The 22,196-nt window shown below is 35.1% G+C and overlaps 1 protein-coding gene across 1 annotated transcript in view; it reads left to right on the top strand.

Annotated features, from left to right (window-relative positions):
• The window catches only part of LOC123546634 (prominin-1-A-like), a 37,649-nt gene that overhangs the window by 3,391 nt on the left and 12,062 nt on the right, over positions 1-22,196 (top strand). Inside the window, exons 6-18 of the mRNA XM_053550950.1 lie at positions 1,800-2,014; positions 2,413-2,490; positions 4,202-4,265; positions 5,222-5,298; positions 6,423-6,496; positions 6,729-6,887; positions 7,212-7,335; positions 9,262-9,356; positions 11,189-11,273; positions 12,187-12,327; positions 14,964-15,044; positions 15,334-15,417; positions 20,212-20,265. Of these exons, the coding sequence (XP_053406925.1) occupies positions 1,800-2,014; positions 2,413-2,490; positions 4,202-4,265; positions 5,222-5,298; positions 6,423-6,496; positions 6,729-6,887; positions 7,212-7,335; positions 9,262-9,356; positions 11,189-11,273; positions 12,187-12,327; positions 14,964-15,044; positions 15,334-15,417; positions 20,212-20,265 (1,331 nt within the window). The remainder of the gene's footprint in view (positions 1-1,799; positions 2,015-2,412; positions 2,491-4,201; positions 4,266-5,221; positions 5,299-6,422; positions 6,497-6,728; positions 6,888-7,211; positions 7,336-9,261; positions 9,357-11,188; positions 11,274-12,186; positions 12,328-14,963; positions 15,045-15,333; positions 15,418-20,211; positions 20,266-22,196) is intronic.

Genomic DNA, 22,196 nt, shown 5'->3' with positions numbered 1-22,196 from the left:
AAAATTCTCAAGGGATCATTAAATTGCCACTTCGCCTGTCTGTCTATCTCAGAAACTTTAAAGGGAAATGCAGTGTTGTTCTTCTGTTAATTCTGTCTTCTAGAATTTCTTAAACCATTTAAAGAAGTGAAAGAATTTTCAAAATCGGCTTAAAAATGAGAAAGTTATGAGTATTTAAATATATGATCAAAATTGTGGTCATTTTGTTTCCATGGCAACAAAAAACAAAATGGCAGATTTATCAAATTTCTAAATACATATTTGAATTGTATTTACTTGTTTCTGTAATACAATTTCTTTACTATTTCCAGCTATAATGAAAGAAATTACCATGTTTTACATCTAACACACAAGAAACATAAAAAAACCTATTTAAAAGGTTATTTGCTAAATAAAGAATTCAGCAGTGTGTAAATGATGTCATAAATACACTAAAGTGACTGCCTCCATGATCAGCCATTTCCTTAAATTTAATACTGTCATATCTTTTTCACTACCAATAACATATACGCATATTTTCAGCCTATTCTGGGCCTCAGTGATATTTCAGTAATATTAAATTAATGGCTCTTTTGTAATTTGCTACATGTAGTATATTGTAACATCAGTTTTGATTTCTTTGTCTAGAGCACAACTCCAAAAGTACTGAAACTTGGAATATAATGACATTATTTAACATCTGTGAGTGTAAATGCAATGCTGAAGAACTGAACCTTTGTCTTGAATTATTTTTTTAATTATTTCCCTTTATACATTTTTCAAATTTTTGCAATAACTTTGCTATTATTGAAGAAATATGAAGAAAAGTTACATAATGATGGAAATTAGGGGAAGTGAAAAAGTCAGTGTAAAAACCATACCACCTTGTGAACACAATAGAAGTGACATTTTACATTTGATTTTAACCACACTTACATACAACTTAAATCACAATAAGATCTCATTTCCAAGGTTTTTTTTCCTTCATAATAGGGGCCGTTGATAGGCCCCTTCCCCTCAGAAAATTTCTTTTAAATCATGCAGTTCCCCAAAAATTGACTTAACATGAGGTTTTTTAATTATTCCCCTTTGCCCAAATATCGAGCTATTTTTTCCCCAAGTCACAGGCCTGGGCCCCTTCCCCTCCTGGTACAAAAAAAACCCCTGGGTTCGTTTGAAAACTGGCTAGATTCCATCATGGGTTCTAGAGTTAATTCCCCTGAAAGGGGCAAAACTTGCTATTTTGGCCCTTTCAGTCATATAGAGATTTCATTTATGCTTTGATTTGACACAAACTTGCTTAGAATGTTTATCTTGATGATCTCTAGGCCAAATTTGAAACTGGGTCATGTGGGGTCAAACACTAGGTCACCAGGTCAAATCAAAGGAAAAGCTTGTTAACACCCTAGAGGCCACATTTATGACCCTATCTTCATAAAACTTGGTAAGAATTTTTATCTTGATGATCCTAGGCCAAGTTTGAAACTGGGTTGTGTGGGGTCAAAAACTAGGTCACTTGCTCAAATCAATAGAAAAGCTTGTTAACACTGCAGAGACCACATTTATGACCTTTCTTCATGAAACTTGGTCAGAGTGTTTATCTTGATAATTCCAAGGCCAACATGAGCAATAAAGGGGCATTATGACCCTCTTGTTTATAAATAGATGTAAAGAACTATGAGGTAATATGCCACATAAATTTGGAAGATAGTACATGTCTGTCTGATGATATTTTCAACAACTGAAGTTTGAACACAGCAGCCAGTTATTCATTGCTTTAAGAGCCCATGATTACATATTATATATTTATTAAATTTTAGGCATAGATTCTCTGAAACTAGCGGAGGCACAGATAAATGACACTGTAGATGCAATGATACTGTACAGTAACAATCTACAGATGGGACTGAATAACATTAATGGATTATACAGCACAATTAAGACTGATTGTGGAATTGAGGGCAAACTATTTTGTGGCTCGTTACCAGATGGATCAGGCCCTGATGCTCTTGATGTCAGTATTGACAACACAAAGGTAAACGATTATCATACATGCAAGCCTTCTGAGATTGTAATCTATTGAAATACGGAGACACAAGATGTCTTGAACAAGCATAACTTCATCAGCATCTTTTAAATTATAATTTGAATTTAAATCTAATAAACTTGAAATTTTCTTGTATTTTTTTATAAAAAATCTTTTTTTTCTATGCCTATTGGCAATTTAACTTTAAGCACTGTTATTTATTAATTTACAGTTGTATAGGTTTAACATATTCTTTTGAAACTTCATAAACTGTGTGCAGAATATTTACTGATCAATTTATATTTTGATTCTGGTCTTCAGAGGCATATAACTGCATAACATATTATTCCCTAAAATCCATCTATATTTTGATATTTTCAGTTGATATTGTCTTTCTGTATTGACAGTTGACGGATATAGCTGTAGAAGTTACAAAACTTGTTGCAGAGGCGAACAGCGTGAACTTGACTGAGTACACTTCTTTGGTAAACCATATCCATTTGCTTTTCATGTATATTTTTAACTAGTTGCTGTATTTGCCTCTTTTTGTATGTCTTGGAAAATCCCATATTGTTATTTTTAAGGGTGTAATATTTTATGTTCACTGAAAGGAAGAGCATTTTCGGTGGAATGTAGTTCTTGCTTTGTACATTTGTCTGTCTATCATTTTGCCTGGAGCATAACTCCAAAAGTATTGAAGAGAATACAATGAAACCTTTACGGTTAGATGATAATTGGAGAAAATGCAGCTGTAGGTTTGTATTATGTGTTAGTAGTCACCACTCAGTCAGTCCAGGTCTTTCTTGTCCATACCATAATTCTGCCATCCAACAAAAGATTTTAACACTAATAAACACAAATGTTCCCAAAGATGGAACAACCTATTGTATACAATACCTGGATCCATACTTCAAAGGGCAAGGTCCTTTTGGATGTCAATAGTCAACAGGGCATTTTTCATGTCCAGACAGTGACTGTGCCAAGATGATGTCTTGTATGCCAAACCCAGATTCCTAGCTCAAAGGTATATGTCAAACTCAAGACGTCAAAACATTTAACAAAATTTTTCTTATGCAGAATTCTACGTGTTTATCCATGGATGGATATTTTAATAACATGACACAAACATTCTCCAAAACAAGACAATGTGTAATATGAAAGACCTAGGCCCCTAACTCACGTCAAAGGCAAACCATGGAAGGTTGCAAAACATAGTGAGAATTACTTCCCATTTAAATCTTATTATTAGAAGAGATCATTTGAGCCGTGCTATGAGAAAACTAGCATAGTGGCTTTGCGACCAGCATGGATCCAGACCAGCATCCGTGCAGGCTGGTCAGGATCCATGCTGTTCGCTTTAAAAGCCTATTGCAATTAGGTTACATTAAGGATCAAAAGTAAACAAGATCATTTTTTGTCTCCCAAATGTCTTCGTCCATTGAGGATTTTAATATTAGGCACAAATGCTCCCCATAATGAGATGATGTGTCTGTCCAAGAGCTGAGACTTCTAGCTCAAAGTTCAAGGTCACATTTAGAAGTCTAAAGATCTTAGGTAATTTTTCTTGTCCAGTCTATAACTTTTTCATGCATGCATGGATATTTAAATAACTTGACATACAGTAAACACACACAATTAATAACAAGCTGATATGTCATATAGACATAATTTAAAAAAATTTCGCCTTTCTTCTTAGAATTACTTCCTTTCATTATGACGAAGTATTTCTTTACACAAATGTTCTTCAGATATTTCTAGCTCACCTGAAATAATGTTCAGGGTGAGCTATTAGTATAGGTGGATGGTCCCGTGTTCATTGTCCTGCATCTTGCATAAAATTTTTACTTAAACATCTTCTCTGAAACTTCTTTTCAGAATTACACAAAATTTGGTCAGTAGCATCCGCACAAAGACCACTATCAAAGTAATCTAAAGTTTAGGTTTGCTCCTTTAGGGGCCATCAGAGCTAACAATAGAAAAAAATATATTGAAATTACTACGCAGGTTGGATATTCATCAGACTTGATTTTTTAGCATTGTAAGGTCCTCTTTCATATTTGTTCAAATGGAGGTGCTTGACCACTCATAGGGGCAGCTGGAGCTAAAAATAGAAATATTTTTAAATGACTTCTTCCCATGAACCACTTGATTGGTCATACATTACATTTGATATCAACAGATAGCTCTTCTTTTCAGGGAAACACAACCTTTGAAGAAGTACCCAAAACTGTTAGAAATGCCAGCCAGGATGCCATTGATTGTATGTATAATAATAATATCATTATTATCATTATTATTATTATTATTATTAGACAAGATCTATGTAGCACCTTTTTCATGACAATCAATTGTTCAAAGGAGCTTTACATATATAGCCTACCAGTACAGACACAAAGCAATCTGGCCTGTGGGACGGAACGAGAAAAATCCCCCAAAACACTAGAGAAAGAAATCTTGTAGATACAGGCCTTTCTGGCTAACTTGGCTTAGCTCTTTGTAAACAGAAAGTTTGATTCTTTAAATGTGGCTGGAATGTCAGACCTATGTAAACCCATCATTCCAAGGAAGAACCTGTAATGGCCTCTACTTGTAAACAGTTTGTGTTAACTGATGTATAAAAAGAGGTTTTTTTTAACAGCATTATCCTCTTGTATTATTGATATTTTTGTTTATAATTGAAATAGATAAGTAGAACAATAAAGAATATATATGTTGTCTATAATAGTATGGACTGGTATCTAAATAAATACCTTGCAGACAACAGAATAAGATAACTGACATTGCATTTTGGTATATTTTCCCATTAATTTATACATCATATTTGGCTTTACAAATGTGATGTCTATGTATCAAAGAAATAGTATTCAGCAGAATGGATGCTGGCTATTTTTTCTGAAACTATATATCACCTTGATAGACTGTCTAGATGCTGATTAAGTAAAGTTCATGGAAAGTGTTTTCATCAATAAATGGTGATCAGGAGATGTAACAAGATCACATAGCGCTCTTTATGTCAATTTTAGATCTATTTAATTTGATAGCTCTTTGAGTATAATATCCACAGTTATATGTGAGTAATGTATCCAGTATTTTAAGACAAAGGAAATTAGGAAAATATTTTTTTTGTTTTAAAAAATATTGTTATGATGTAATATTGACCTTTTTCATAGATTCCTTAATAACAAAAATGTTTTTTTTATTGTTGTGTCATTTCAGCTGTTAAAGCAACACTAGATACAGTACAGGATGACCTAGAACCAGAGATTGACAAAGCATTAGAAGCTGCAAAATTTGTAAGTTAAGTTGAAACTTCATGGAATGGTTGGATATGTCAAGTGGATGATCCCTATTGCATTTCAGTCACTAAACCAACCATCAGTGTCTGACTATCACTCCAGCCCCCTATTGACCTCTTACCTATTACTACTATGCTTTGGGGGAGACAACTGCTTTTCTACAAAAGCATCTCTAGTTGAATCGGCTAATCTGGAAATCAGTTGACGAGTCCTTGCTGTTGCAATATTTCTGTTGCAACACAGTACAGTAATGTTAGTTCCATGCAATGCTTCAAAATCAAAGAGTTCATAGCATTTTAATAATTTAATGAGATTGAATTATGTCGATTTAATTTGATATTGATATTACTAATATGCAATGTATTTCGTCTAACACACGAAGGATATTTGTGCAATACGCGAATAAAGTAAAACATTTTCTTCCATGGCACACTTCCACAAAACTGCCATTAAGCAGTCTGGTTTAAAATATTGACAAATCCTGATCAGGTGGAGGTATTTTACATTTTTATGACGTCATTCTAGGCACTTTTTAGTTCTAACATTACTTAGTCGAGATACACATGAGCTGCAAAAGCAGATTTGTAAAATCAGTTAAATGATGGCTTTAACTAAATTTGTTTTATCCTGAATACAAGAGTTAAATTTAAACTTCATACTTACAGTAGAACAATTCTATATAATAATCCAAATAACACAAGCAGTGTCCTCATGCTCTTTCACACTGTGAATGGCACTACAAAGAGAAAGAACTAAAGTTAGGTACTAAAACCAATTTGAAGGATTTATAAAACTACACATATAATAGAGAATTCAAAGTTTCTTTTTGAATTAAAATTCAAAAAGAAACTTTAAATTCTCCAGTCATATTTTACAGTGCCTTATTTAAAGTTGGAAGAAAATTATTATATGATAACTAGGTAACCAGTTTATGATTTAGATTTATTCGATATAAGTAATCAAACAGTGTATTTGATATGAATTGAAAAGTTGGAAGAATGTTAAAATGAAAATTTTTGGCCATTATCTCTTGGTAAAAGGTATATTCATACTAATTCAGTAAATTATTAAGTTACCAAAGTAGATTTACAGTTTTAGGGAAGGCTTATTTTATTTTTCAGGACTTAGACTTAAGTGATACCCTAGTCCCATTAGACGAGGGCATCGCTCAACTTGAAAACAATAAGCAAGTCGTGTAAGATCTTTATATCAGTTTTGCATGTTAATAAGATTTAGTGAGATAATTTTGCAAAGACAAGTTTAATATGTAGATACAAATAAATTTCTGATTTTGTTAGTCATATCATTTAAGGACAGTTAACTGAACCAATGTTGAAAAATTTACACAACAAGTAAATTGTAAATTGTTTAGTGACACAAACCTGATGTATGCAAGTGTATAGATGCAGTCCTGGATTATATTTCAGTGGAGCTGTGTTTACAGTGTTGTGCTGTATTCTGTTGACTATTGCAATGACTGCGCTAGCGGGTCTGATGCTTGGTGTCCTCTGCACCAAGAAGTCTACAACATTAACCCAGACAGGAAGAACCAAGGCTGGACATTGTGGAGCTTGTTTGCTAATGACGTATTCTATTTTACTTCCATCATATTTATTGTGCAATCCAAATTTTTAATAGTCACAGAAACTTGATATTTTTTTCTTATAATTCAAAGTAATGTACTGCCTGGGCTTAAAAGTGTAACATAGTTACAAGTATACATGTAACAAGTTTTATCAGCTCATTTTGTGACACTTAAAGCAACTTCACATATTTTTATGATAGAATGTATCTTCAGATGTTTAACAGTTGAAAGTTTTTGCAGGATGATTGTTTAACATCATATAAATAGTAATAAACTAAGGAAAATTGGATAAGGAGAACAGTGAGCCTTGGGGTTTATATTTCAGGTCTGTAGGGCTGGCAGTTTTCCCTGTCCTACTGGTTCTGTTATTTGGGTCTGTACTGATGTTACTAGGAGGTAATCTTACCATTATATGTAAACCTCTACAGGACCTTACAGTTTTCAGAAGGGTAAGCAGACCAGGTATTTTCTTTGATATTCAGGACACAAATATCATCCTCTGTTACTTTTGCAATCCTAAAATGGCTCTGAATTTCAGCTAGCAAGCTTTTAATGCATAGAGGATCTTAATTGGCTATAAAAAAATTCTAGGCGCTGCTGAGCATTTGGACATTTAAATATGCACATGAAATTGGATGTATTATGGGATTGCCTGTGGATTGACAGCAGGCACAGTCTCACTCTCTAATTTTAACCTTTCTAATCCAATGTTCACCAAACTATCAAAATGTTTGTTGGCATAATATATCTACCATCAACGGGCCTTGAATTGCTAAAAATTGCAAAAATTGACAGTGTTGGCTCTCTTAACATGAGCTTTTCTTATTCAGTGTTTATCAGACTTTGAACAATGATTATGGGCACAATACCTCAGCCACAATTGATAACCAGGTTCTCTATGTCTGTCTGGAATGGCCTTGGAATTAATTAAAATTGCAAAAATTGAGTGTCTGCTCCCAGCAGTTCTTATCCAATATTCACCAAACTTGGTAACAATGTTTATGGGCATAATATGTCAACTAAGATTGATAACTATCCAGATTATCCCAGTGACTAAGGAGTTATTTCCCTTGAATTGCAAAAATAGCAAAAGCTACTGTGACAACTCTCTAATACTCACCAAACTTGGTCACAATGTTTACTGGCATAATCTGTGAGCCAAGTTTGATATTATTATCTGGATTATCTCAATGGCTCTTGAGTAAATACATCCCTTGAATTATTAAAAATTGTAATTAAATAGTTTATATCGAGAGTTCACCAAACGTGGTCACATTGTTTACCGGAATAATATTTCAGACCAGTTTGATAACCAGTTGGATTGGCCCAAACATTGTTTAGTTAAGGTCCTTGAATTATTTAAAATTGTGCAAATAGACTTTGTCTGCATGATAACTTAAGCTGCTCTTATCCAGTGTTTTCAAAATTTAGACAGAATATTCATAGGTATATTAGTTAAGTTCAATAAATATTTTTCCTTATTTTATCAAATTTGTGCCATTCTCAGGTTCTTACCATTCCAGACAACATGTTATAAAATAGACACTCATGTCATGTTATATAGGCTCAGTACGGTAGATACCCATGTATAATGCACAGTTTTTTTGACCCCCGGGACCACCCCCGAATCGTGGGTGCGCATAATACACATGTATAGACAATTTTCCAACTCTATTATGTTTAGACAGGTAACAAAGATTGCCGTTACGTTCCGTAAAAGATCAAATGGTTTATTTTTCTTTCAAACAAAATTAATTTCATATAAATTTAAAAGTATTTTGATGAAAGAATTAATGTTAATAAATCACAAAAATTATGATACTAATTAAAGATCGCGAATTATCTTTAACCGAGATCAAACTGTGAACAACATAATTGACACGAGGTGACGGGTTAATTGCCGGTAATTACTGGCTATAAGAAAGCTCATGTCATTTTGAAAGATACCATTCCGAAATATTGAATCAGCTGCTGTTTATTTATTCAAAATAGTTAATTAAAAAGGTAAAACAACAAATAAAACAATATTTTACTGGATTTATTTTCGAGAAAACAAAAATCGATAGTACCGCGAGACCGATGCTGCTCTCCGCCGTGGAAATAAAATTTATTACCGGTGTCGATGTAAACTCTACTTTCGTTTTCCATCCACCTCAAAATTGATCAAAAATGTTTTTTCCCAGGATTTTGGGCCAAAATCGTGGGTGCGCATTATACAGTAAATCTTGTGAAAATTCTGCTCAAGGGTGTCATTTAACTTCATGACATTTGCACGCAAAGTTACATAGAGATGTCCATTGTTTAGATGTGTTAGAAATTGCATACTACACCCAGTTACATAAATGTTCAGACAGTTTACTACATTGTTGTTGCAGCTTGTGGACAGTGGGTTGCTTTTTGGTGGTGAAAATCTGGGAGAGAAATTCTTCAGTGATGCATCTCTTAATATGTCTGTCACAAACCTCTTCAAGTATGTCTTTTCATGTTGGTGCTAAAACAAATTTATTTCATGCTGGCAGCTTCTGTTCTTGCTTTATTGCATTACGTAACACTGCATGTTTGCACCTTGAAATAGCGTGATAATAATAGGTTTTCATGAAGATGAGGAATTCTCTCCTGTATTAGAATAAATTTTATTTAGTGTGCACAAATGAAATACTTGTACATAAAAGTCATAGATAAATCAACTTAAATATTTTAAGCTTTAAGATTTTTTAGTAGACATTAAACCCTTTAAAATGTATTTAAAACTTAAAATATTTCTCTTTTTAGCTCACCTTTCACGTAGTGACAGGGTGAGCTTTTGTGTTGCCCTTCGTCCAGATCCGATTCCACAATTTACTTGTCTGCAAGATAGAGTTTCATTATGATTTTATTTTAACCAAACTTGCACACAACTGTATCACCATAAGATCTCGGTTCCTTTTGACTGGCCAATTCCATTATGGGTTCCGAGTTATGGCCCTAATAAGGGCCAAAATTACATCTGACCTTGTCTGCACAATGACAGCTTCATTATATTTGATTTTTACAACTGCACACAACTGTATCACATAAGATTTCGGTTCCTTTCTTGAATGGCCAGATTCCATTATGGGTTCCAGAGTTACGGCCCCTGAAAGGGCCAAAATTAGCTATTTTGACCTTGTCTGCAGCAGCTTATTTATGATTTTATTTTACCAAACTGGCACCAACTTGTATCACCATAAGATCTTGGTTCCTTTCTTGAACTGCAGATTCCTTTATGGGTTCCAGAGTTATGGCCCCGAAAGGGCCAAAATTAAGCTATTTTGACCTTGTCTGCAAATAGCAGCTTCATTTATGATTTTTTTAATCAAACTTGCACACAACTGTATCACCATCAAGGTCTTGGTTCCTTTCTTGAACTGGTGAGATTTCTTCATGGGTTCCAGATTCTGGCCCCTTAAAGGTCCAAAATGGCTATTTTGGCTTTTGCAGCATATAGAGACTTTATTTTGGTTTTATTTGATACAAAGTTCCAAATAACTTCAACAACAATAATTCTTGGATTCCATGAGAAATCAGATCCAAGCGTAGGTTCAGAGTTATTTTATATCTGATTACCTCCCTGATTGTAATCAAAATGGATTTATATCAGTAAGTAACATACAGTGCTTATTTGAAATTTCATTATTGTCATTAGTTGGATGAGCAATCAGGGTAGATACTATTGGACTGATTTTATGTCAAATTACCTCCCTTTATTTCAAATTAAAATGAGTATATCTCCGAACTAATGAGATAATGTATCGAAATTTCATTATGTCAACAGTTTAATTTGGCAGATCCTTCTTTTCTTCATTACATTAATTTTTTTTTTTAATTATTCCTTTACGTTACTATAAATAGCTTTTTTTAGTAACTTTTTATTATTGGCCTAGGGAAAAACGAGACCACTTTTCTGTGGTACAACATGATGTACCTCCAATTTGTAGGTGTATTTTGACATATCTGTAACTTGTAAGAATTATTTTTTTCTTATTGGTTAAGTTCTCCCTTTGTTGTTACTGCCTTTGGACTTAGATATTTTTTCTGAGGACCTTCTTGTCCTCAAGTGCAATGATAACAGGTGAGCAATATAGGGCCATCATGGCCCTCTTGTTTTGAATATTAAAGACAGTAAAAATTGAAGTACACCGTGACACTTTTAACTGTTTTGTTTAAGATAATTTATTCTTCTTTTAGAAAAATAATGCAGAATTAAGAAAATTGTTAACTTTTTTTCATCAAATTTGTTACCATCCTGTGTAAAATACAGTGTGAATCTTTATATTTTTATAGGACATGTCGGGCTGATGGAACTGTATATACAGGACTTAATTTAGAGAGCGTCATGAACTTGTCATCAATGTTCGATCCTGATGAGGTAAATGGTATAAGCCTGGCTCCCTGACTGAATGGCTATTTTCAATAAATACTGCATACATTTTTTAAGTAAATTTGAAATCTCTAAAACAGCACATTGTCATCAGACGACTAAACAATTCCTACAAGCAAAGGGCAATTAAATTATCAGAATAGAAACAGCCTGCTGGAGTGACTTCCACGGTACACACTAAGATTTGACAAATTACTTAATATGTTGCATTGACAAATTACGGTACCTAATACTGAATTTGGAACATAGCTTTTACAAATTCCCTAGTACAAAAATTTTGTACATAGCTTTGACAAATCACCCAATACTCAAATCAGGTACATAAGTTTGACAAATTACCCAGTACTAATATCGGGTACATAGCACAGACAAATTACTCAATACTGAAATTGGTTGCATAGCACAGACAAATTACCCAATAAGTAAACTTGATGCAAGGTTTTGACAGATTGTCCAGAACAGATTGGGTATTTAGTCTCTTTTAAATCTAAGTTGGGTTTAGAACTGGGTTACATGAGGTCGTAAACTAGGTCACTAGGTCAAACTATAGAAAAATCTTGTAAACACTCTTTAAGTGGGATACCTGAGGACAAAGCTATGTCCTTACGTCAAATCATCGAAAAACTTTGTTAATGATCTAGTTGATTTACATAAAACATGGTCAAAATGTTTGACTATAAATTCTAGGCCAAATTAGATACTAGGTTATCTGGGGTAAGAACCAGGTCAGGTCTTTGGGGCCCTCTTGTTTTAAACTGCACATTGCAAGATTTCATAAAAAAAGCCATATTTCTTCACATAGCAAGGGCTATATTTCTTTAGCAATCATAAAGAATCCTGATATCTTCAGGAAACTATTATATTAATCATATACAGACAGTAATGGATATTTTGGTTACAGTTTGTACCAGATCTGGGTGACAGTGTTGTGGACCAGATCAACACCACTATCAAAGACATCAGCATTGTTGATACCAGTCTTTTTGATGACCTCCAATCTAAACTTGACTTGCCGGATATGGATTTAAATGCAGCACAGGAGGTATTTGTTCCTACAGTTCATGTATCTTGAATGCATTACATTTAAGTTGCAGTTTGTTATACTACACTGAAGGAACTATACTGGTTTGAATTGTCCGTCCATCCATACTAAATTCTTCATTTTGTAATGGACCAGTTCCTTCCATATTTAACATGATGACTCTACATGACATTTAGTTGATATCGCTTCATAATTAATATGCATTCAGTAATGCAAACTTCACTTCCCCTGTAATACATATCCTTATGTTCAACAAGGGACCTTGGTGACCAAGCAGTTACAGTTGCTGACTTCAAAATGTTTGCTCCTTTCTATTGTGGGTTCAAAAGTCCACTTTGGGTGTAGAATTCTTCCATGTTGGGAAGTCATACAGCTGTCTTATGGAAGATTGTTAGTTCTACCCAGGTGCCCACCTGTACCTGAAAATAGTATGTGGTGAGGCACATACATAGGCTTATACTACACCATCAAAAGCTGGAAAGTTGCTATATTACCTATAACTGTATTGGTATGGTCATTAACCCAACAAAAACAAAACAGATTGCATGTTCAACATTCCATGCTGCTATGATATTTGATTGGCCATTAGTCATCAATCATGTTCATAGATATATTTGTAGAGGTGGACCATATTTACATTAAAATCATATTATTTTCTCTTGTTATGCATATGGGATATCCTCTTCAAGGAAGAGAGGGTATATTATTATGACAGAAAAATTGTTGAGAAAGACGTTAAACCCGAACACACACACACATATTATTTTGCTCACTGTGGTAGGTCTGTTGGTAGGCCATTTGGATTCTGATCAGTAAGTGGTCTCATAATAGTCTGACTTCATAGGATGCTTGCTTATGTTCAATAGATGTTGGTCAGTAGGTCATAGGTCAAGGTCAAAATGAGCTTGAGTCTGACAAAGATTTCTGTTCAATAACTAAAGGACGCTTTATTGATTGCCTGTTGTTAGTAGATGGGCCCCTATTGTTTGAGGTTAGTAGGTCAAAGATCAAGTTCATACGAGGGGCGTTCAATAAATACCCGGAAAAGTGCTCTCAATTCTCCATGTATCATCAAAAATAAATGAAAACGCTATAAAATGTAGACTAGGGAATATTGAGTTGATATGTCAAAATTAGATTGTCTTTGGATAAATAATAAGTAAATGTGAGTCCCCATGGCAACGTTATGTGACGTCATCCGGCCCAATTTTGTCTCTTTTTCTATTTCACAAAATATTACTTGCCATTTACTTATTTTTCAAGCTAGCTTTTCTTAAATTGGGTGAATATTGATATGAAAAGTAAGCGTTACGCCAATAACGTCAAATTATAAATGTGACATCATTAAAATATTTGGCAGGCATATTGATTTGGTCGTCGCTTGAAACAGTGTTGAACGTGATATGAGATAGCATTTTGTGTTTGGTAATCGAAAATCAAGGATAAGAGACAAAGCTATGCTAAAAAAGGTTTAAGGGACAATGCCCTGAAGAAAACAAAATTTTATTAGTGGACGTGACGATTAAAAGTGGTCAGGAAATATTGCTTACGACTTGTGTTACAGACATGAAAATAACTTCAATCACATTTAATGAATTAAGAGCTCCTTGATAGTGCATCAGTTCAGTGTCCAATTTCTTCAATACGACAGGAACATCATATGATCGTATTTATTTATTCTTAGGAAGGTGTAAAATGCATTTAATGGTGAAAAACATTGAATCAATGGTAATCACGAGTAGTATTAATCAATTGAGTGTGATGTGACAGCATCATAATGATGTTGGGCCGCTTTTGAGGTGATGGCGTTGCCTAGGAGATGACAAACAAATATTGTGTGTGTTTTGAAATCTGTTATGTAGGTATTTGCATTCAGTATGTTCATATCCGTCATATTTTATTTTTAGCCATGAGACTAGAAATTTAATAAAGATATTGAGAGCACTTTTCCGGGTATTTATGTTGAACACCCCTCGTATTTACCTTGAGAATTAAGTTTCTGCTCAATAACTAAATAACACTTTGGCTGACAGTCATCAAACTGATAAATGACCCATGTTGATTTGGGCTTCAGTCAAAGTAATCTTTGGACTGAAAATGGGAGCGGCCATCCTGGGAGGCATACATGTTTTACAGTCAGTTTTTGTTGTATAGTACCATTCATATTTTCAAGTATGTTTCAATATAGTAAACATAACAATACCATTGTGTTGCCTTTACTGGAAACAGCTTCTCCTTGAGTTAATAATCTATAGGAATACCTTTTTATCTATAAACCATTTAACTGTTGATGTTTTGCACTCATGTTCCAAACATTTACTCATTCTGCCAACAAAATGCACATCATTAATTTGTATTTTTATAAACATTGACTAAGCTTATATTCAGAACACTAGTGTGTTGCTTAGCTGCATATGAATAAATTTGTTTTACAATCTGAGTTATCGAGAAGGTAAATTTCATTTTCAGTGATTACATGAAACAAACATTTATGTGGTATATACATAAGGTGAATTTATTTATTTTTTTTACACAGTGCTCAATCTTTACTTAGTTGAACAATAAAATATATATTTTAGTTTTTGCATGGACACATGAATAGAAATGAAAGAAATACACATAAAATACCATTACAGGTTGAAGATGAACTAAATGGGATAGATCTTGAAGGAAAAGCCAAGGAGATAAATGACCTTGCAGATACTATTCCAGATCAGGTAATTACATAAGAAAGTATTCTAATTCTGATCAAAGATTTCCGACACTATAAAAGGAGCTTGATGTTCACCCTGCATGACACCTTTATGTGTTGACTGAATGCTTAGCAACAAGTGTCTGATTCTACAAGAAATATTTCCTTGTTTCCTCATTTAAAGCCACAGTGATTTGGAAGAATATTCTTTAATTCTTGTCAAAGACATAAGTATGTCATGCATAATATTTTTCCTTTTTCTTAAACTAAAATATCCTTAAAATTATTAAGATTTTGATAATGATATTTTGCAGATTTATGCAGATAAATACAGAGCAATAGGTACTGGCTTACAGCAGTTACACAATGATAGCAAAGTACCATTACAGCAATCACTGGTAAGTGCTTTTCTTTGCAGCTATATAATCTGAGAGTCTGGAGCTATGTAACTGCCATATCTTGAGCTATGCAGTCTTCAAGTCTGGAGCTATGTAATCACAGAGTCTAGAGCTATGTAATTACTAAGTCAGGAGCTATATAATCGCCGAGTCCGCAGCTATCTAATCCCTGAATCTTGAGCTATGTAATCTCTTGAGTCTGGAGCTGTCTAGTCGCTAAGTCTGGAGCTGTCTAGTCGCTAAGTCTGGAGCTGTCTAATCTCCGAGTCTGGAGCTGTCTAATCTCCGAGTCTGGAGCTGTCTAATCTCTGAGTCTGGAGCTGTCTAATCTCTGAGTCTGGAGCTGTCTAATCTCCGAGTCTGGAGCTGTCTAATCTCTGAGTCTGGAGCGGTCTAATCTCTGAGTCTGGAGCAGTCTAATCTCCGAGTCTGGGGCTGTCTAATCTCTGAGTCTGGGGCTGTCTAATCTCTGAGTCTAGAGCTATCTAATCTCTGAGTCTGGAGCTGTCTAATCTCTGAGTCTGGAGCGGTCTTATCTCTTAGTCTGGAGCTGTCTAATCTCTGAGTTTGGAGCTGTCTAATCTCTGAGTCTGGGGCTGTCTAATCTCTGAGTCTGGAGCTGTCTAATCTCTGAGTCTGGAGCAGTCTAATCTCTGAGTCTGGAGCTGTCTAATCTGTGAGTCTGGAGCTGTCTAATCTCCGAGTCTGGAGCTGTCTAATCTCTGAGTCTGGAGCGGTCTAATCTCTGAGTCTGGGGCTGTCTAATCTCTGAGTCTAGAGCTATCTAATCTCTTAAATCTGGAGCTGTTTAATCTCTGAGTCTGGAGCTATCTAATCTCTGAGTCTGGAGCTGTCTAATCTCTGAGTCTGGAGCTGTCTAATCTCTGAGTCTGGAGCTGTCTAATCTCTGAGTCTGGAGCTGTCTAATCTCTGAGTCTGGAGCTATCTAATCTCTGAGTCTGGAGCTGTTTAATCTCTGAGTCTAGAGCTATCTAATCTCTTAAATCTGGAGCTATATTATCTCTGTTTAATTTTTTGAGTCTAGACCTATCTGATCTCTTGTGTCTGGAGCTATCTATTTTCTGAGTCTGTAGCTTAGTCTTAGTCTGGAGCTTTGAATCTGGAGCTAATCTCTGAGTAAATTAGAGTTATCTAATACAGATATGATCTATTATTAAAGTATTTTATTACCTGACATGAATAAATATTCAAAATTTGGGAGGGGGGCACTTAAGAATTGCCCATGTCTGTCTGTCTGTCTGTCTGTCCAACCCAATTTGTGTGGTACATATTTCAAAAAGTATTTGACCAAGAGTCATCAAACCTCAGGTAAGTGTTACTCAGCATGGAAAGTTGTGCACCAGGTTTTTTTTTTTATCTCACATAGACTAGATCTATGGCCCTTGACTTAGTAATAAAATATGCATAAAAAGGGCCTAAGTTTGTGTCACATATGTATCTCAAAAAAAAAAACATTACAGGAATATCATTCAACATGTGAAGTTGTACACCTGGGGTTTGGATAGAGATATCACTCAGTCAGACCAGAGTTATGGCCCCTGACTTAGTAAAAAACATGAATAAAAAGGCATAAAGGTTGTGTTGCACGTATCTCAAAAGGATTTGACCTTGGGTCATGAAATATCATAGGAATATTATTCAGCATGTGAAGTTGTGCACCTGGGATTTTGTTCCAGATTTTTATCAGTCAGACCAGAGTTATGGCCCTTGATAGTCAAAATATGCATAAATGGGATAAATGTTTGTGTCACATGTATCTCAAAAAGTATTTGACTCAGAGTGATGAAACAGTAGGGGATTGTTATATAGCATGTGAAGTTGCACATTTCGTGTCCTGTTTGGGATTTCACACAGCCAGATTGGAGTTATGGTCCTTGACTTAGTGAAAAATATAAAAATGAAATTTTGCACCGGGTGTTCACTTAGTGAAAAATACACATAAAGTTCGTAAATATTTGCATTGCAAACATCTTGAAAAATGTTTCACCTTGAATCATAAAACCATGTAATATGACAGGACTGGGGGGCACCTGTGATCTATGGACACACATCTAGTTTTATTCAAGTTTTTAGCTCCACTGTTCGGAGAATAGGGGTGCTATTCTACTCGCCCCGGCGTCAGCGTGTCACTTTTTTGGTTCAATTTTTTCGGCAACCTTTGTTTTTCTGTCATATCTTTGTTACTATTGCTTATATCTTACTGTAACTTCACATAAACATTGTCCAGCATACAAACATTTTAGTATGTGCAGGGATTGGGCCCATTATACATAAGGTCAAGGTCACCAAGGTGTTATACTTAGTTTTTTTTTAAGGTTATAGTTTTTTGGCAACCTTTGTTTTTCTGTCATATCTTTGTTACTATTGCTTATATCTTACTGTAACTTCACATAAACATTGTCCAGCATACAAACAAAGTATGTGCAGGGGGTGTTATACTTGGAATTATTTTCATGTTAAATTTTTTCAAAAGCTTTATATTTTTTCATATAGACATATCTTTGGTACTTTAAAAGATAATGACTTGAAATTAAATCTATTTCTTTATAATCATCATCTGCATGTGTGGTTACAATCCCCATAACTCTAATTGTATTTTTGACAGAATTATGCCCCTTTCATACTTAAAGGTTTTTGGCAATCTTCTCTTTCTGGATATAACTTTAATACAATATAAGATAATGACTTGAAAACTTAAGATGTATCTTTATCATCATCATCTGCTATATTAATAAATAAATAAAATAAAATAAAAATAAATAAAAAATAAATAGAATATAATTTGAGTTTAGCAAAGTCTTTATACTTTATGTGCACTGTTTTTTCTGATATAATTTAATTCCATCAAAATAAAGAATGTCAGTACCCCTTCCATACTTGACCTTTAACCCTTCTGAGTAGTTAGATTCTTTTTATGCCCCCCTTCGAAGAAGTGGGGTATATTGTTTTGCAGATGTCGGTTGGTCGGAATGTAGACCAATCCGTTTCCGGATGATAACTCAAGAATGCTTGGGCCTAGTAATTTTGAGGTCTGTATGTCAAAGGTCAAGGTCACAGTGACCCTGAATAGTAAAACGGTTTCCGGATGATAACTCAAGAACGCTTAGGCCTAGGATCATGATAGTTGATAGGGAGGTTGGTCATGACGAGCAGATGACCCCTATTGATTTTGAGGTCAATATGTTAAAGGTCAAGGTCACAGTGACCCTGAACAGTTAAACGGTTTCCGGATGTTAACTCAAGAAAGCATAGGCCTAGGGTCACAAAAGTTGATAGGGAGGTTGTTCGTGACCAGCAGATGACCCCTATTGACTTTGAGGTAAGTATGTCAAAGGTCAAGGTCACATTGACCAGGAACAGTAAAATGGTTTCCGGGCAATAACTCAAGAACGCTTGGGCCTAGTGTCAGGAAAATAGATAATTAGGTTGGTCATGATCAGCAGATGACCCCTATTGATTTTGAGGTTATTAGGTCAAAGGTCAAGGTCACATTGGCCAGGAACAGTTAAAACGGTTTCTGATCTTCTTGTCTAAAACCACAGAGCCTAGGGCTTTGATATTTAGTGTGAAGCATCATCTAGTAGTCCTCTACCAAGATGATTCAAATTATTGCCCTGGGGTCTAATATGGCCCCGCCCCGGGGGTCACATGGTTTATATAGACTTATATAGGGAAAAACTTTGAAAAACCTCTTGTCCAAAACCACAGGGCCTAGGGCTTTGATATTTGTTTGTGACATCATCTAGTAGGCTTCTACTAAGATTGTTCAAATTATCCCCCTAGGGTCAAATATGGACCCGCCCCGGGGGTCACATGGTTTACATAGACTTATATAGGGATAAACTTTGAAAATCTTCTTGTTCAAACCACAAAGACTAAGGCTTTTATATTTGTAATGTAGCATCATCTAGTGATTCTCTTCCAAGTTTGTTCAAATTATCCCCCTAGGGTCAAATATGGCCCCGCCCTGGGGGTCACATGGTTCATATAGACTTATATAGGGAAAAGTTTTTAAAGTCTTCCTGTCAATAACCTACAACATTTAAATTTTGACCACATGTATGGTTTTGAGTTGCAAGATGAACCTTGACATGAGTTGACCTTGACCTTTACCTTGTGACCTACTTTCACATTTCTGTAGCTACAGCCTTCAAATTTGGACCACATGCATAGTTTTGTGCACCGAAAAAAATTTTGACCTGGACATTGACCTAGTTACCTACTTTCATGTTTTTGAAGGCACATGCTTCAAATTTGGACCACATGCATAGTTTTGTGTCAGATTAAACCAGAATGGTAGAACTTTTGTTTACAGTGAGCATATAATTTCTGTTCCTTGTGCAATTACTAAATGCATCAACGGGGGCATTTCGTGTTCGACGAGCTCTTGTTATATCTTGGTGTATCTTCCTTTTAAAGTAGAGGTCTCTTATTGAGACATTATTATTAAAATCCATTTTACTGTCAAATCGCCGAATAGTGGAGCATGCTGCCTTACGGACAGCTCTTGTTACTATAGCCAAGCAAAGGTGTGTTGAATATTGACTCTCTTAAAGCACGTAATATAGACCTGCTATTAGGAAGTGTGAAGGAATAGAAGTATCGTACACTAGATTTCTAACCTGTTCTTCATTTTTGTCGTATGATTCTTTTTGACAATTTGATATCTACATTTGCATTAATTTCATTATCAATCCATTGTGCATTATTGGCAAATACCATACATTGTTTCTGTAGACGTACAGGTTACTTTAAATGTACATGTTATTGCAGGAAAATCTAACAACAATTTTAGATGGACTAAACAGCACTAGTCAGTCGATAAAGGTATTGTATTTTATGCTACTTAATGAAATACAAGCTGTGCTTTATCAGTGAGATATACATATAACTAACTGTGAGTGATATAGTTTTGCTGATCTGCTAATACAATGTGTATTAATTTATAATTATTTATGTAAAAGAGGATGAATGTATCCCGGTACAACCCGTTTTCGGACACCTAATGGTATATCGCTACGGTTTCGCTACGTGAAAAATGTACAACAATTATAACTGCTGGAGTTTTGTTCAACAATCATTTATCTTAAATAATACGCAAGTAAACAAACCTCATCCCGCAGCATGTTTTAGATATCCTTTCCAACATGGCTGACCCACTTTCCCATGAACTGGAAGTTGTACAACCCGGTTTCGGACACCTGCTTCAAAGTATACTGCGCTCCAAAGTCTACGTCACAAAAAGTCAGAAACAGTTTAAACAAACCTCAAACATCAAATTTAACTGTAAGTAACAAGTAAAATTCCAAAGAACGTATTTACAAAGTATTTTCAATGTTAGTTTATGGAGTTAGTTGGTGGGGTCACAGGAATGTGTCTCCTCTTCTGATTACCCTCACTGTGGTACAGAATGATAAGTGTACCCATCCCTTACACTTGTCACATTCAGCCCATTTGACAATGAAAATGTTGGGTTTCTTGGATGTGTCTACACTGAACTTCTTACAGATAACACACTTTTCAGAATCTGGTATCTCTTCATCATCGTCGTCATCAGAAACTGAAAAATTTTCATTTAAGCATTTTTTTTTTTGGTTTCTTTGCAGGTAATTAACTGAGGTTGATAGGGTTAGATCAACAACAGACTTTATACCTTTATTTCTATTCTGTTTACTGTCATTCTGTTTAGACTTTGTCTTGTCATTGTGTTCAGTAATTTTCTCAACAACCTCATCCTCGGTTATAGCCTTGCCACCTACCACTTTACGTAGCGTGTTCCTTACTTTGGCCTTTTGCACATTTTCTAATATTTTGCCGTCTTTTTTCAGTAGAAAATTTTCAGCACATTGAGTTTGTACTGGGACAGGATTACAATTACTGTCTACCTGATTGGAAGTATCTGGGTCCTTGTGAAATGCTGTAGAGGGTGCAACTTGGCTATCTGACACAACATTGCGATCAAATGGATAGATACCACATTTTCTGAAAGCCGCTTGAATGTTTGCTGGTGATAATGTGCTGGCATAGACCTTGCAAGCAAGCTGGCATACATCATAGCGTGTTACAAAACAGCCACCAGATTCACGCATAAAAGTGTGACAAGCGCTGTTCCAGGCTAATTCAAAAGGACCAAAGCAGCTGACATCCAGCGGCTGAAGCAAGTGGCTGCCATGTGAGGGTGTGGGGGTAGTACAAACAAAATGAGGTTTTCAGGCTTGACCTACTCAATCAAACTCAAAGACACATGGCTTTTATGTCCATCATATAATACCAGTACATGTTCATTGTTATGTCTAGGTTTCATGTTATCTGCAAAAACCTCTGTATTGGACCATACTGACTGTAACTCTTCCAACAGCACCTGGGGTTGCACCTGCCATGAGAGAGTCCAACATCCTTGCACCAGGAAATATGAAGTATGGGGGAACTTGTTGCCCAATGCCATTTACAGAGCCAATAAGGGTCAGTTTTGCTTTTTCCTGAGGTGACAGCTTGGCTCTTTGAAAACTTCCCTGGTACAACCTTTGGGGGCTTGTGTTCGGTACTAAGACCCTTTTCTCAAAGACATTGTATTGTTTTTCACTGCCATATATGCATTTGTCATGTTATCATTATCATAAGGTCTGTATGACCCCCTAGAGGGCACGTGGTTCTGAAAAGAAACAAAGAAAAAAAAAACTTTACTTACACTGCTTAAATTTTCATTACCAAGTTAGTAAAGAACATCTCATAAGGTACATGGGTACATGAACGCGTAA

This window comes from Mercenaria mercenaria, chromosome 9, assembly GCF_021730395.1.
Source record: "Mercenaria mercenaria strain notata chromosome 9, MADL_Memer_1, whole genome shotgun sequence".
Lineage (NCBI taxonomy): Eukaryota > Metazoa > Mollusca > Bivalvia > Venerida > Veneridae > Mercenaria > Mercenaria mercenaria.
This window is presented reverse-complemented; position numbering and strand designations above follow the sequence as displayed.